The following is a 17,837-nucleotide window of genomic DNA, read 5'->3' as shown; positions in this document are numbered from 1 at the left end:
TAAAGTTAATAAACGAGACGTAGAACTTCAGTAGCAGTAGCAAATATGCATGCATTTTTCATGACCGTGTACACAGCCAGAATGTAATTATTCCTTTACATGTGCAGCTTGGAGCAAATTTATTGTCGAAGGAGCAGCAAGTTGGGATTTTTGTGTTAGAATTAAGTTCAAAAGTTAGATTGAATCTAACTTAAAAATTGTGAATACCTTTCGATGATACATGAGTGAAAGATTCAAAAATAAGGCTAAACATTTTTTTTATTTTATCTTCAAAAAAAATCAATCAAAGAAATCCAGTAAAACTAAGCGCACCAAAACACCAATCTACAATACCATTGCCTAAAAAGGGATAACAGCATCAATAAGTACCGAGCCAATCGAGGGGCTAGGAATAAACAAGAGTTTGCATAAATACTTACCAGCCTGTCGTTTCGACGACCCGTCGAATGCGGCAGCCGAAAAAGCTGGACTTTATTTGCACAGCAGCATGGACCAGAATCGAAATCAGGACAATGGGATGCACAAGTCCAAATACTAAAACGGCAAGCAAACAAGCTCCTCTAGTCTGCACACAAATCGGCTTGGAAAACATGGGATTTAGCTTTTTGAAGTAGGTGCTACAATTGATTGTATTGTGATGCTGAAGCTTTTAACGATGGTTGTTTTGTCTGTTCGGCTTGAAAAGTTTTGACAATTTGAAATATGTTTTAAAATTTTTCCATTCTATCAATAGCAGTTCATCAATACCCCTCAATTGTTTAACCAATAATTGCTCACTAAAAAGCATTGGAAAGAAGAACTTTCGCCTTTTATTGATTAGGTCCTATAAACAAATGTAAACATTGAGTGTATCCCTCTCACACCTTATGTCAATATCCATCGGAGTAAGAACACTATGTTTTTAGAAAATCTATGGGTTAGAAATTAGCCCTTTTTTGGGACTTTGCCATCGTTTTTTTTAATGTATTTTTTGGGGGTCAAGTTTAACGTGTCGTATATTTCAAGTAAAAATAAGTTTCCTGTAATTTTTGTTAATTTCCAAAATATGCCTCTAAGCATTATTTTTTGTTTAATTTAAATTATATTGGTATCATTTCGACAGCAAAAATGTGAAAAACAAGCAACAAATATAAAAATTATGGTAGAAATAAGAAAAACTAAAAAGGCAAAAGGAAAAGAATGATAAGAGGTTGTAAAATAAGCCAAATACTATCAGAAATAAACATAAACTCGCATGATAAATGAAATTTAAAAAAACTAAAATTGAAGCAAAAAAAACATAAAACAAAAGTAGTAAGTTATTGATAGAACAAAAGTTCCACGAAATGAACACGGGAAAAAAAATTAAATTTATTAGTAGTTGAGACAAAATTGTTTAAATATTTGAGATAAGTCCCTTAATCATACTGAAAAGCGGATAATATTACAAAATAATCTTCAACTATAATAAAGTAAACTTGAAACAGATTGCTTTTATGAAATCAATCCCGTGAAGATCAATTTTTCCAATTGTTTTTATTTCTAATGTTTTTATGCTTTTTCTTGTAACTTTAGTTGTTGTAAATCATCATCATGTTATGTTTATTTTTTTTTACTCTTACTTTTTTTAATTTTTACACCTTCCTTTCACGTATTTGCATCATACCTTTGAAGTAATGACAACTGTATACTATTTTGTCAAACTTTCGAGAGACGTTATTCAAAAACATGGCCCAAAAATGCATTTTACATGTAAAATTCTTATCATATTTGTTTTATGTTGTCCTTTGAGAGCAGACACATAAAATTTAAATAATGCGGCGGCCATATTTACTTTCAAATATTGATGAATTGTTTTTTTTTGTTTCATATTTGTTTAAAATCTGGAGGTCCAATAAACCAAATTTGCAGTTTTTGCATTTTGGGTGTTTTTTAATACCCCTGACTCAAGGCGGTTTCAAAAACACCCAAAAAGCAAAAACTGGAAATTTTGATTGTTGGACCTTTTAAAAAAAACTCCAGAAATAATCTAGAAGTTTTGAAAAATGTATACTTCGTTTCACCGAGACGGTGTTAGATTTTGTATTCACACAATAAAAATAATTGGAAATAGCATTACAACGTAAAAGATGTGAATTTACACATAAGCAATTCTCTGTAAGAACAGTATTTTTTTGCATTAAAAAAATTCATTGAAAAGTAGGGATGGACAAAATTAACCCAAGAGTTTTTTTTATGCGAAATTTTCTGATCTTAAAAATACATATTTTTAGGGATGGGCACTATGTTTTCCAAGCCGAAAATGTAAGTTATTTAAATAAAACTTTTAAATGACTGTACAAAAAATATTTGTTTTGTATAGAAATTGTCTACAAGGGGTGGGGAGTCTGAAAAAAGTGTCCACATGGTTTATGGATGGGTCCCTAAGAAACGTTGCACATTATCAAAAAATCTCAATAGTTCTTTTTGATTGCAAAAACGTTTTTATATTAAATTTAAATTTAAAAAAATTAAAATAATGGACAGTTTCCATACAAAACAAATATTTTTTGTATGGATCGTGGACAACAACCATGCTGATCCATATCTTGAAAGATGGAAATTTTTACACCCTAAAACATATCCAAAAATTAAAAAAAAACTAAAATAGTGTTTTTGAGTAATTCAACCCCTCCGTGTACGCACGAGTGCAAGCAGCAGTCAAGTGCTAAGTGCTCCATCGTTTTTCCGATTTTTTTTTTGCCGTAATTTACCGTGATTCGCCGCGAGTTTGCTCCACCAGCATGCCAAGGGCCGGCCGTGGCCGTGGCAGTTCGAGTGCGGCCTCGAAAAACCCGCGAAGTTCGTCTACCGGCCGTGTGCAAAAAGGTAAACAAACCAACGCCGCGTCGACCGCCATCGCGCCGGGGAGTGTGAGCGCCAAAGGATTCGACCCCAAGTTACTACACGCTAATTACCGCGTCCAGGATCGCAGCCCTATTAGGCTCCGTTCAGCTACTTTCGGCAATCCGTCGACCGATGGCGCTTCAACATCCGCCAACATTCCCACCAGTAACAAGTTCGCGAGGCTGAGTGACGATGAAAGCAGCTACAACAACACCGACGGTAGCACTACCGACGACGACGACGACGATGGTCGTGCACGGAAAAAAAGTGCCGGCGCCAAAAAAAAGTAATTACTCCAAAGGAACGACGACCACCACCAATTTTTGTTTTGGACACGTTGGCGGACGATGTTGACGAGCAGCTGGAAGGCCTCGTGTACTGCCTCAAAATAGGTAAAGCGTCAGTGCAAGTGTTCACATTTGACCAAAAGAACTTCGACCTGGTTGTGGAGAAATTGAAGCGTAAAAACTTCAAGTTCTACACATTCGACCCCGTGCAGAAGACCGCTGTTAAGATCGTCTTGCAGGGGTACCAAGACCGCCCGATCTCCGTCCTCAAGGAGCACCTCTCGGGTGTCGGAATAACGCCGCGAGACATAAAAGTCCTCTCGCGGAAGACAACCGTCACAGGTACACACACACTGTACCTGTTGTACTTCGACCGCGGCACCGTTAAAATTCAAGACCTGCGGCGGACTAAGGCGTTGGACGGTTTTTGGGTAAACTGGCGGTTTTACTCCAAAAATCCGACGGACGCAGCGCAATGTCACCGTTGCCAGAAATTTGGCCACGGCTCGCGGAACTGCAACCTCCCGCCCCGCTGCGTGAAGTGCGGTGAAACACATCTCTCGGAGGTGTGTGCACTGCCACGAAAAGCGGATCTTGGAGATGATGCAGAACAAACCAAGCCGCGCGTAAAGTGCGCGAACTGTGGCGGTAACCATACCGGTAATTACCGCGGATGCGTTGCGCGCAAGTCCTACCTCGAGGAGCAGGAAAAGAGGAAAAAGAAAGCAGCAGCGTCCCACCCTCCTCAGCGAAGTACGAGTGCAGCCGTTCCTGCAGCTGGCCAGCGTACGGTTCCAGCGGAAGCGGCGATGCGGCCCAGCAAGGAATCACCGGGGAAGATCTCTTCACCCTGCCTGAGTTCTTTGCTCTCGCGGGGGAGATGATGACGCGGTTTCGGACCTGCCGTAACAAGGCGGAGCAATTTCTGGCCCTCGGGGAGCTGATGATTAAGCACATCTACAAAGGATAAAATACTGTGATTTAGTTATAAGCTTTTTCTCTTTCTTTCCCCTTTCCTTTGCAATTTTAGCAAGTTTTTTTTTTATTTTTTCTTGCTCTTGTTAGTGCCTTAGTTATAGAAATAATTGTTCCAAAATAGATTATGATTCAACACACAGCTGAAAGGAACTCCAAAACTCTGTTATGAATTGCAAAAGAACTTATTGTATTATGATTATTTACCAATAAAACCGAATTGAAAAATTGAGTAATTCATTTTTTTATTGACAAAATGTTAATTAAAAATCAGCCTTTTTACCGTGTATCTATTTGTTCACTAAATTCTTATTAATACTTACAATTTGCCGAAGACACACAATCCATCAAAAAAATCCAAGCGGCAATCAGATTTTTGAATATTTACTTGCATTTTTGAACGACTGTCAAATTTGTATGGAGAACCAGGGGAAATTCTCGTATAATTGGCAGGTTAAGCACTCGCCCCTAACTCCATCCATTATGCATATTTTCACTATTTAAACAACTTATTGATCCTTTCACTGTAACTTGGATTTTGCCCGCACTTATTTCCCTCACTTTTGACAACAACATTACTAGACTAAATTTTCAAAACAACCTATCCCTCATGGGTTTCCTATGCAGATAGGGCCTTTTGAAAATTTAATCGAGATTTAAAAAAAATAGGCAACCAGCTTTTGTTTATTTACATTTCCACCAAACTGGACGTTTCGCACTTTTAAATTGCGATTGACAGCTGAAAAACGATCGGCAACCGCGGCTCGCTTTGACCTTTTTGCGAAAATTTTAATTTTTCCAAGCCAGTTTGACAAGTCGCAATAGTGCGATCGATAGCAATAATTTAGTGCAAAGTCCAAGTTAGTGAGAATTGCGCAATATTTTGTAAAACTAATGATAGAAACTTGTTTGCTCACTTCCTATTTAGTGATTTATCACTCGATTTCAGTTGAAAACGCTTTTCATGAACTGTAATCGAATGTCTAAGTTCTGATATGACAACATTAGAGGCACGCTGGAGTTAGGTGCTGGACGAACCGATGGCAAAAAATCTGGAGATTTTTTTAAAAAAGGTTCAATAAACCAAATTTTCAGTTTTTGCTTTTTAAGATTTTTTCATACCCCTGACTCAAGGCGGTTTCAAAAACACCCAAAAAGCAAAAACTGGAAATTTGGTTTATTTGACCTTTTAAAAAAAAAACTCCAGAAATGTCATCTTTGGTCACATGGAGTTCCTACACAGTTTCAGGCAGATAAGAAAAATGCATTAAATAACCGAAGGCTGAAATCGCAGAGATTTGCTCACATTTTTAGATTTTGTGACCTAAAAGATGTCTCATCCCACATCATCTCCATCTTTTGTATTTAGCATTAAAAACTGTAATATTTTATCTAACAGGAGAAAAAAAATACTATGTAATTTTACCCCATTTTTTTGTAGAAAAGTGAAATTGCACAGAAAAATGTGTAAATTGGCATAGGTTTTTAATAGGTGAACACGAAATTGGTCTACATATAGTTTAATCCTGATTTTTTTAAACGTTTAATCATGTTTTTGGACAAATACAAATTAGTTGTGGCCTAATCAAAATATTAAACAAAAATTAAAAAATAAATCCTTAGACGTCATTTTTTTTATTAAATAATACGTTAAATAATAGCTCAACTAATTCAATTATACGTTCTGAACCACCCCCACTGGATGTTCATAAACCAGCAGCACCAGGCCAACAGCAGCGGAAGCATTCAGTGTGGCAACACAAAACTAGGTCAATGGGAAATTGCCATAGCTGGAGTTTGTTGGTTGCTTAGAAAGGAACCTGTCTCGAGGAAAACGGGCCCATCGTAGGGAAAAAAAGACGTAGGGAACGAAACAAATAAAGAAAACTTCCAATGCGTAGAAAACCTGTCACTCTCTGTCCCTAATATGAAGTCAAACCAAATTTAGGGGAAAAATTTCGATGCACAGCGATATGTGGCAGCATTTTAAGGGGGGAAACCCAAACAGTGACGACGAAAATTTTGCTTCTTTGTTTAGCGCGTCGACACGACACGAATGCAGTTTTATTAGATTGTGTTGGGTTTTCCCTCCGTCCCTCCGTAAAAGAAGGGAAAAATTGTAGCTTATTACGCACCAGCATTGATTTCGTTGCATGATGTTTGCGTGCGTGTCACATTCACATAGGTGTACCCCCTTAAGATCGATTGTCTCGAGATAGTTTTTTTTTTTTTTGTTCTTTGTTCTTTGTTAGTTATAGTCGAACTAACACTGTATGCAATGCATTATGACGACTCAACTATATAACTCGAATGGCCAGCCAGCAAGAGTGTCTATTAATTGCGTCTTAGCTTAGCAGAACTCGCGGAGTGCGGAGTGTGGATACTGCGTTTCAGATCGTCTTTAGCGCCACCGCCAATTGCGCATTGCGCGAGATGCGTCGTCATTGATGGTTGGGAAGTATGGATTAGGAGTGCAAATTTTACTATGAAGATGAATGCAAAAGATTCGCAATTAATGAAGGATTGAATTTTAAGCTGATTTATAGTAGTATCAAGCTCGAGCAAAGCGTTTTAAATCTGTGAAAGATTTTATATGAGAATACCTCATGATTTTATATCAAGATATCCACAGTAAAAAGTTGTGTAAATTTGGAATGTGTAATTTTGGAAGGATGAATATTACCTCTTTTATGATGTGATTTTACCTCAAATCAGAAACAATCACCTCAAACAATTGTTTAGTGCCATAAATAAAAACGAAACGTCTTTTCTGAATATTAAGTCATCCTTCTCTTTAGTGTTCAACATGTTTATGTTTTGTAATTTAGCGTTATCACCAGTTTATGTAAACTTTTCTTTATTTAATACATAAATTAGGCTGGTACAAATTTTATTTGAAGGTTTGTGTTTTACAACATGCACTACAACTAAAACTTACAACTTGGTAGGTAATTGTTTAACCCTCTACAACTCAACGGGCTTCGATTTAAAAAATCGACAAAAATCAGTTTTTCAACCAATTTTTGATCTTTAAAAAGCATTGTAAAGAAGAACTCTTCAAATTTTAGAAAATGTATGGGTTGTAAGTTTTACTTGTTTTATGTGACTTTGCCAATGTTTTTAAAAATATCATTTATAGGAGGTCAACTTTGGCAGTGTTTTTCACTAACATTTCTTACATTTTAAGTGAAAAGAAGTATGCAGTAATTTTTTTAGTGTCCCAGACTATGCCTCTACGCATTTATTTACAATTTAAATGATAATTGTGCCATTTTATAGCAGAAAATGTGAAAAACATGCAAAAAATTGAAAAAACTACTGTAAAAACATGAAAAAATTAGTTAGGCAAAATGTAATGAAAGGAGGTAGTAGAGTAGGCCAAATACTACCAAAAACAACATAAACTAAACAAGATAAATGCAAATTAAAATATTAAAAATGAAACAACAAAAACATAAAACAAGAGAAGTTAAGTTTTTCGTAGAACAAAAGTTGCTCAAAATGACCTCCTGAACACGTGAAAATGGACTGCTTTATCGGATTTTTTTTACAAACAAAAAATACACTAAGAACAGTTAAAATTAATTTCTAAATATTAAGTTTCAAATGTTTTAAAAACAGAATTCAAAGTTATCTTTAAATTGTAGCCTTTTGTAAACGTAGATGGACATTGTGTGACTTACTATAAAAATATTGAATTCCTAACCTCAAATAATAACTAAAAATTAAAAATTGTTTACAAAAAAAGTCAATATTAACCATTAAACACAATTTTTAAATAAAACAAAAAAATCAAACAGTTGACAGTGTTAGCAAAAAAAATGCCAAACATATACATTTTATTGCTCTGTTTCAAATTGGCAATAAAGGGGTTTATAATTCAGAAAGTTAAAAATAAACATATTTTAAAATTATTGTTGATTTTAGAAATTTAGTTTTAACGGTGCACATCAACTAGAGCTTTTGCACCCAGATTTTTGTCACAGACATTTTAGTATCTTCAAAACTACGGGTATTATCGAAATATTTTTTTATTCATCCCCTAAAGTACTGTCCACAAAGCAATTTACAACAAAGTTTGATTAATTTTACAATCCCGTTATTGCAGGATTGGGTTCGTAAGTTTGACAATTTTGGAGTAAGAAGACAACAACTTCCTTCGTTGCTGTGCACCCTTAAGCAATGTCAGTGCAAGGTGACCATGGCCACTCAAATCCCATTTTCAAATTCCCCACTTTTCTAGAACTTCAAAAAATGAATGATTTTTTTACCCAAGTAACAATAAATAAAACAATAAAAAAGTAAATGTCTACCGAGGAACAAAATTTCTACTCAAATTAAAACAAAATAAATATTGACAATTATAGAAAAAAGGAAACTTAACAGCAAATTTGTAAAAAAATCACTTTGAAAAAATTCTGATATTTTTTTTTTATTTTGAAAACATGACAAATCACAAGTCAGCTTCTTAGCAGCAATAACATTCAATTTCAAGGCTCATTTAAAAAATTGGCAAACATACATTTTCTGTTCCTCAATTTTAAATGGAAAATAAAAAGGAGTGCAAAAAAATAACAATAATAAAACTATACAACTAAGTATAGGGACAATCCATAAACCACGTGGACACCTTAGTGGGGAAGGGGGTAAGGCGATTGTCTATTGTTTACTGAAACGCTTAAACATGATCACAGTTATGTATTATTCTTTAAAAAAAAACAAAAATCTGGGATAAAAAATGTTTTTTTTATCAATTTTCCTTAAAATTTTGTGGATTTTGATATTTAAATTTTGAAATTTGATGTTGGTTTATCCAGTTGTATAATTTCGTGTTTTTATTCAATGCAAAATTCAGAGAATTTTTGCTTCAACTCTCATTCTATTATAATTTTTCTTTTTGTTGATAAGATAAGGAATTTATTTTGTCTGTTTACAATTTAAATATTTTATTATTTTTTTGAGAAGTTCAAAACAATGTTTCAAATAGTCTCAAGTATATAGAAATAGTGAATGGAACCTTTGAATATTGAGTTAATTGATCAAGACAAATTGAGTGCAATTTTTCGAGAAATATGCTTAAAATTCCGGACTTTTTGACGAAAATTCGCAAATTCCCGTCTTTTTCCTGTTTTTGCGGATTTTTGCGAATTTGAGACTTTTCCCGACTTTCCCGATTTTCCGACTTGGGTGGCCATCCTGTCAAAACGTGTCAAATAATAATTTATGCTGATGAAAATCTTCGAAATTAAGCTCGTTTATTCAAATTGGGTTTTCAAGAGCTCTTTTCATGATTAAAGTTTACATTTTTCTTTTTTATTTTAATTAAAAAAACATTGGTAACATTAAATAAAATTGATTTATTAAAATTATAATTAGTAGTAAAGCGCACCAAACGAATTTAGTGCAATTGACTTGATGCTTGTACAAAAACTTTTACAAGCATTCAAGAGTTAGAAAATAATCTTCAAACGAGTAAGCTTAGTATTCCCGACTTGTTGTCTAAAAATCACAAATTTTGGATTTTCTATGTTTTTGAAGAATATGCGAATTCCAAACTGTTTTGATTTCCCGACTTGAGGGCTTAAACTGTCATCATCATTTGAAATGTTGCGATAATTATTACAGTTAAAAAGCTCTGAAAATATGAATACTCTTTTGCGAAACTAACTTTTTGTCATTTAAGAACGCAAGGCATTTTCCATAAACTATTCAAAACTTCCTTTTTTCATCAATAAACATAAGCTTTCACGCACCCACAAATATCCAATCACATTTCTTCCCCTCTCCGCTAAAGTTTACCCCCAATCAAACACACCCCTATCGAAAAAAAGCTTCTCCTTTCCAGCGCAAAGTCCACCCAACCCAATCTCCAACCCCCCCAAAAGCCAAGTAACCAACCGCCCCTCCCCCTCCGCCTCACCAGCACAACAAAGTAAAAATCGATATCCGCGCTCCTAAAAATAGGCCGACTGAATTCCTTGAGTTGTGGCCCCGCACATCGCCATGGGAACTAACGATTCGGCCAACACTGGCAGTAACGAACCAACAACCCAGCACCGGAACAAAGAAACCGACCGATGTTTGCGTTTTGCGTCCAGTTCTGAGTTCCAACGAGAGAGGGCAAACCTTTTTCGGAGTTAAATTTTTCATGACAGCGAAAGCGCCCCGAGAACGTCTTGGAAATGATTTTCTTTCTTGGGTGGAGGAGGAGGGGGGAATCGAGCGCAAACGCACCAAGAAGCAGCAGCGACGCACTTTTACGTTATTTTCTTAAAAAGCTTGAAAGAGAGGGGAGAAAGGGGAAGCATGAAAGCTTTTTTTTTATCATCCGGAAGCTTTCTGAACGAAACCAAAGAAAAAGGGCTTATTTTTTCATTTTTCTGCAATGTATTCATGAATGATTAATCGGTTTAGTATAATTACAAGTATGCGGGAGGGGGGATTAATATTATACGCACATTTACGCAACGCAACCTTAACTCTAATAAAACACAGTTTCGTCCGCCTTTTTCGTCTCGATTTTTGCTGAGTTTTTGTGTGTTTTCTTGTTTTTTCACATTCCTCGACTGCGAGCATATTCACTTGTTTGAATACAGCACGCACATTTTTTTGTTGTTTTGTTTGCATTTTTGAAGCTACGCGCGTTTAGAAGAGTTTAAAACCCTGTTCGCTAGACAAATGTTTATAGTCAATACACCGACACGCCAAGGACTACATTCACTTATTATCGATAGAGAGAGAGTGTGCGCGAGTGTGTTTGGACCATTCGTTCAAGACCTAATTATTTGAGTGTTTTCTGTTTGCATAATTTTTCCACTAAAAAAACACTTGCACACTCTAATTACAAAACTGTAAAGGTGTAATATTTACAGGATCAATTGATGAAACGATTAAAAAAATAAACTTCTTCTAAATCATCAGTTCTGTTCTAGCCAGTGACAAAAGAAAAACGCGCATTAAAAGCAAAACTAACAATCAAACAAGTCCTAAACGAAACCTCCTGAACCACGCTCCGACTCTTTACCGCTTAACACCTAGTTGCACTCGGCAATCTCCGACTCGCCGACGTTCGACATCTGCTGCTGCTGCTGCTGCTGTTGCTGTTGTTGCTGCTGACTCTTGGACTTGACCACCATGCACGAGTTGGCCACCGATTCGAAGAGTCTGAAAGGAAAAACAATTCACAATCGTTAATTTTGAAAAAAAAAATGTTAAATCAATCAACAAACTCACTTTTCAATTTCCGGCGCGCAGTGCACAAAGTCGTGGTCCCAGAACTTGTACTGCGGGTTCTTGATCAGCTCGATGAACGTGATGAGCAGGCCCCACGGGTGCGGACGGTTCACGATCAGCCGTTCGAGCAGAACGCGCGTGATTTGCTCCTGTAAGAAGAGGATGGTGAACAAAAGGGAAGACTTCGTTAAATAGGCTTGATGGGTGATTTTCAAAACACCAAGGGATTATTGTTGATTCATTCAGATATTTTTTTTTCTATTTTACTTTTTTTATTTCATTCTTGCTCACTGATACTAAATCGACAAAATTGGACACTTTTAAATCTATCGGTTCACTTTTAACATAAAACCAGGCCAGATTAAGGGGTTACATACATGTAGAAAATCTCAAAATTTCATATTACAGAACATTTATAAAATCCACGTAAATATGTTTACCGGAAAGCTCGTCCAATTTCCCATAAGTTTGTCTTTTACTGCATTTCAATTGGTTGTATTGGCGTACAGATATAAGCTAAATTACATTGCTCATAACTGAAAATAGAATATTTTTTTCAGTGTGGTAGAAACCTGAATAGTAAATAAGCTTACGTAAATATTAAAACGAGTCAAATTGAAAAGCTGTCAAAGGAAAACTTATGGGAAATTGGACATGCTTTCCGGAAAAATATATACAAGACTGAAAAAGCAATTCTGTCATATAAAAATTGCCAAAAACCACAAAAAAAACACTATTTTTTCGACATTTTTATTTTTCAAAAAAAATCAAATTATTCGCTCTACAGCATAGGGGGATGGCGTCGCTATTTTTAGACCACGTTTTCCACTTTTTCTCATCGAAACCGACTACTTTATCGACTTCATTTTGCTGGGCGAGATAGGAGGCCGTCTATTTTTAGACGATGACTCAGCACTTTTACACTCTTGCGCTTAAAAAAAAACAGGTGGCAGCACGATGTAACGCCACGTCCCTATTGCCTTGGCGTTTTCGATTGCGAGATTCCTACTCGAAACTAGGTGTCCGAAGGCTTGATTGTTGAGGCAATTGCAAACCTCTTTTTACACATTAGCTTCCATCCACCCCGGGATTCGAACTGACGACCTTTGGATTGTTAGTCCAACTGCCTACCAGCGACTCCACCGAGGCAGGACCCAGGGAGACGACTCCTACACCTGGACTGAGCTAACGACCTAACCTGTAGGTTAGTCCGGGGCCAACATTTACTTCCCGTCCGACGGAAGGCGTGATCAGACAAATCTCGTCTCGAAAAATGCCTCGAAATTTTTATTTTTAAAACCGCTATAACTTCCCAAGGATTGGACATAGGACAATGGTCAATATGGAGACTTTTACATAAAATTGTCTGGAAAATCGATTACCACTATCGGTATTAAAAAAAAATTACGTTTAGACCACTTTTCAAAAAAGCAGTTTTAGTAAATGATTTTTGTATTTTTTAGGACAGACATACCATTCTGCATTTTTCTGAGTCTTTTTGTAAGATCAACAAATATACTATTCCTCAAAAATTTGGAACGAAAAAAATCGTGGCATCACCTTAAAATTTAACTATTATACTTAAACATCATAAAATCTCATAGAAGTGGTGTGTAATTTTTTTTCAGTGTGTTTTTTCGGAAAGCCCGTCAAATTTCCTACAAGTTTGTCTTTGACCACTTTTTGATACGAAGCAACGGCTTCGAGATACAGTAATTTTTAAATTACAAAAATATTTAAATAACATACGCCCTACTTAAATGTTATTTTCGAGTACAATTGGCTCCATATACACAAAAATGGCTTATATACACAGAAAAAAATATGTAAATTTCCACGTCATGTAAACTATGTTTCAAATGTAAACTTGGTACATGTACAAATAAAATCAGATGTAAAATGCTAAATTCGATGTAAAAAGCGATAATGTAAAACAAAATTGCATGTAATTCATAAATCTAATGTAAATGGAATTGATTTAGCTATTATTGGCGACAATCGATTCATGTAAATCTTGAAATAAATGTAAAATCATCATATGTAAATTACGAAACGTGTAAACTTCCTTGCTGTTCATTGAGTGACAGCTGGACAACTTAAAACAGTTGTTGTTTGGAAGCGGTCGTGAAAATGGTTTTAATTGAATGCGCTTTCATTTATGCAATTATGCGCTGTTAGCTCAAGTGCAGCAACCGGGCTATCTTTCGCTAGCATTCAAATCAAAATAAATCGTTGTCAACGGAAGTGTTTTTGATTCGTCGCTAATCGGCTTGCTGGAGGAATGTTACACAGTCGGAAGGCCAGGATGGCTACCAAATAATCCAGGAACAGCAATTGGTAATCGAAGTTTAGTAAGTCTTGTAGGTTGGTGTTTTGATTCGATGTCGAAAAATATAATTTCAAGCTTTTTTTCCAGTATAAAGGTTGGCGATGGTTGTCACCAATCAAAGAGGATCTTTCGTCGTTGCCGGGAGAGTAGCTGATCATCCCATAGACGGAGTTGTATCTTTTGCCACACTCAATGAGCATTCCCGTACCGGAAATGCGCCCGCAGACGTCGAGAACTTTCTTAAGGTGCCCGGCAGCTCAAGACGGCGAGTTCTTCATAAATAACAAGCTTTTTCAGGCTAAAAACTATAACATCAAAATTGAAATTCCATTTATATGCCAGAGCCAGCTGCCGTAAGACACTTCCGTAACCCTATCCGGTCTCGCACTCCTGTAGATATTACAATTATCACAATACAGTTGGTAACGAGATTTTAGTTTCAACTGATTTCTTCCCAAAACACATTTTGTTCAACTTTTGTTCGGCTGGAGGTCGCGGGAGTTTTGTTTACATCTTTCGTTGACTTTTCTCCGCTGATTACAGCTGAACGTTAAAATAATCTGAGTGATTTAATCATTCATGTTTTTAAATTAGAAGCAGTTCTGGATTAGAGTGTAAGGTTGCACCGTTTCACCCATAATTGTGCGGTAAAATGGCATTTCGACCTATTTTCCAACGCCCCTTTCAAGTGACAGTTCGTGAGCTAGCAGCGTTGTAAACAAACCAGATCATCACCATGTTGACTCAGCGGTCATTGGAAACAAAGGCCATCATTCTTTTTAGAAGCAGTCTCAGAATTTGCTGTATTTTGGAGCAGAACTGCCAAATCTCAGCCTAAAAATTTCAACTATGAGGTAAATACATTCTTTAGTGTTAAACTCACAAAAATACTTTCTTTGACACGTAAAAAACGCGTTGTTTTTTTCTAGAATTAACCCATTAATGCACATGGTAGCAACAGTGCTCTATTATGACCCAATCTCACCCCCAGACCCAATGGCACCCCCGATGACGGTACTGTTTTTGCATATGTTTATGTACTTTCATCTGGGGCGAATTGGGACAGCTGTTTTGGCCAGGTTCCTAACCCTATATTTCGATATTTTTTATTGAATTCGATTAGAACAGGTACAGATCAACTAAAATAGTGCATCGATTTCCTCATTTGAAGCTTTTTTAAATGCTTACAAAACTGTTGTTTCTATTTAGGCTGTAATCCTGATTTGGCCCAGTAAGGTGACTTTTAAACTAACTTCAGGCCAAAATTCCGAGCTGGCCGTGCTTTGTTTCGAACCAAAATTTAAATATAAGTCAATTATTACGAAAAAAAAACAATTTTGAAGCTATGGACTAGGCGTGTAACTAAAATTAGCTCCGTTGTATCTAGAATCTGAAAAAGTATCAGATTCTAGACTCAACGGAGCAAAAAAAATTTTTTGTCGTGTAGGTTTACATCGATTTCATTGGAAATTTACACGTTTTGAAGTGATTTGGGAAAGGCTCATTTACAATAAAACTCATGTAAATTTCCGATGAAATCGATGTAAATATACATCATTTATCATGATACCTTTTGGTACATGATAAATGATGTAAATTTACAGAAATATTTTTTTCTGTGTAGGCCTAGGATAACATGTCTACAAAGTTTCATGGAAATCGGAGAAGGTCGGGTACAAAAGTACCAGAAAAATTCCTGATTTAAGCTGGAATTGCTCTTTAATAAAGTAGGATGTGCCACCAAAAATCAACTCAAATTAATGCAGAACAAGAATCTCCGTTTTTTTTTTTCAAAATATTTTTTATATGATTTTGCTTTTATATTGCTTCAATTATTCCGGCATGTTTAATTTACTATTTTCTTTATTCGTTACATTTTGCTTTTGTTTTTCTTTTGCTTTAATGATCTTTTGTGTATTTTTTGTACTTTAATCTAGTTCGTTTTGCTCTTATTTGCTTGATTTTTTCTTATATATTTTATACAGAGGACTCTCTCGTTGACGATATTGAAGGGATCGTCGAGCGCGGGAGTTCTCAAATTGCAAAACAAAAAGTATAAAAATTAATTTTTAACAGTCCTCATCAATACCAAAAACATTCCCAAAAATAATAAATTGATCAGAAAAATCGTTCGAAAATTACAGATTTTGGAATAATTACGTAGCATTTTTGTATGGACAGTAGGGTGCCCAGAAAAAATGACCCCCTGCTCCACAAGCGGAAAACAGGTTTTTGGGTTATTTTAAGCATCTGTGTAAATTTTGGGCGAAATTTGTTTAGGCTAACCCATTGATATTCGAGCCAAAAGTTGATGAAAAAAAAGTTTTTTCATACAAAAATGATATTTTTAATAGGATTGAGTTTTACAGCTTTGGTATGTTCTACAAAGTTGTAGAACATTAAATTTTCAATAAGAATCTAACTTTGGGAATATTTGGATGGAAGTAGCGCGCCCTAGGGACCATCCATAAACCACGTGGACACTTTTTTGGGAATCTCAACCCCCCCCCCCCTTCGTGGACAATTCTCCATACAAAAACCCCCTAAAGTGTCCACGTGGTTTATGGATGGTCCCCTACAGACAAACCCGTAAGAAAATTGGGTTTTCCATACATTTTTTCGATTTTATAGCATAGCATAGCATTGGTGTCTACCCGTAGCTGCTACTTCGTTATTGACCAGGACCCCCAAACATTGCTCCGTGGACCACAGATGAAAAGTAGGAACCAATCATCACCCCTTCGCAATTTTCAAAGGTCCCTATCATGCTGATCAATACCGACGCCGGCCACGACCAGAGGTAAGACACGGGGAAGTGGATGGGAATGTTAGCCGATACTTGAGTGATGGGACCGCTAAATCGGCTGCGTCTCCGACAAAGTATCACATGAGTTTTGAGGGGTTAGTAAGATGGGTATGAGGTCAGGATTCACTGTGGTAGGTGATGCGACCATAAGCAATTTGTTTATCGGTTGAAATTTTAAAAATCTTAGGCAGCCGGCTGCGGAAAGATAGCTATCTAGGGATTTAAATATAGTATTAATTCGACCGCGATTCTCCAGAAATTCTCCGTCGGCGTGCCTTCCGATCAACGGTGATGTAGGAAGGGCTTCATTTATTGAAATGATTTTATATCATAAGCCTTACAAAATATTCGACGGCGTGCCTTCCAATCATCGATAATATAGAAAGGACTTAATCCAGCAATACGACTTGCTAGTCTCAAAAAATTAGTTCATTTTTTATAGAAAACTATAAAAAGAGAACAACACAAAAAAAACTCATCGGCCAACGAACGCGAGTGAAAAAAAACAATGAAAAAAAGAAGAAGGTAAAAAAGAGAAATGCGCGTCCCGAAAAGCACCACCCTATGATACTATTATTTAATTATAATGACCAATTACCCAATGCACTCGAACTGCGACACAAAAGAGACGGAAAATAACACGAAAAAACAGGACTGCACGTCCCCACAGGCACCGCACTACCTTTTCCATACATTTTTTGGATTTTTCCCATACAAACTTCACCCTCGAGTATCAATGGGTAAATGTTTGTCCCGCCCGTGTGGATCAATCGGACCGCACACTGGACTCCAATCCAGAGGTCGCCGGTTCAAATCCCGCGGCGGGCGCTCTAAAATTCTTTGTGTAAATATGGGTATTCGGCGCCGTCGCTCCGTGCCATACTTCCATACACTTAGGAGCCCAGGGCGGCGAAGTCCTTGTAGATAAAAAGGAAGACACTAGTGGTTGGTACTAGCAATGGTGGCCGACAGCTATAAAGTCAACTTCGTTTTAAATGTTGACCGATTTTGCTCATATTTAGCCCAGAATCCTAAAATAGCTTAAGAAACAATAATCAGCTTGTGGAGCGAGGTTTTGAGAAAAAGTCCCATATTCTGGGCACCCTAATGGACAGCTGCCAAAATTGTATGGAGGCTTATATGTGCGAACCAATGACACGAAATGGCTTCTTTGGTCATAGGAAATAAAATAGTCGAAATCGGCCGAATTTGTAGAGCCTTGCTCATTTGACTAAAATTGAGTCGCAGAACTCGAAGAAAATAAAAAATACACACAATTTTTTTGATGATTTAATTATTTGAAGTCCCATACTAACTTTCGGATAACCGAACATTCGGACTG

General features: G+C 36.4%; 1 protein-coding gene across 2 annotated transcripts in view; it reads right to left on the bottom strand.

Annotated features, from left to right (window-relative positions):
* Positions 1–10,498: 10,498 nt before the first annotated feature.
* The window catches only part of LOC6040014 (CCR4-NOT transcription complex subunit 1), a 29,308-nt gene continuing 21,969 nt past the window's right edge, over positions 10,499–17,837 (bottom strand). For both annotated transcript variants that reach the window (XM_038250091.1, XM_038250092.1), the window contains exons 8-9: positions 11,361–11,509; positions 10,499–11,291 (exon numbers count right to left, since the gene is read on the bottom strand). In XM_038250091.1, the coding sequence (XP_038106019.1) occupies positions 11,162–11,291; positions 11,361–11,509 (279 nt within the window). In that variant the 3' untranslated portion in view covers positions 10,499–11,161. The remainder of the gene's footprint in view (positions 11,292–11,360; positions 11,510–17,837) is intronic.

This window comes from Culex quinquefasciatus, chromosome 2 (genome assembly GCF_015732765.1).
Source record: "Culex quinquefasciatus strain JHB chromosome 2, VPISU_Cqui_1.0_pri_paternal, whole genome shotgun sequence".
Taxonomy (NCBI): Eukaryota; Metazoa; Arthropoda; class Insecta; order Diptera; family Culicidae; genus Culex; species Culex quinquefasciatus.
This window is presented reverse-complemented; position numbering and strand designations above follow the sequence as displayed.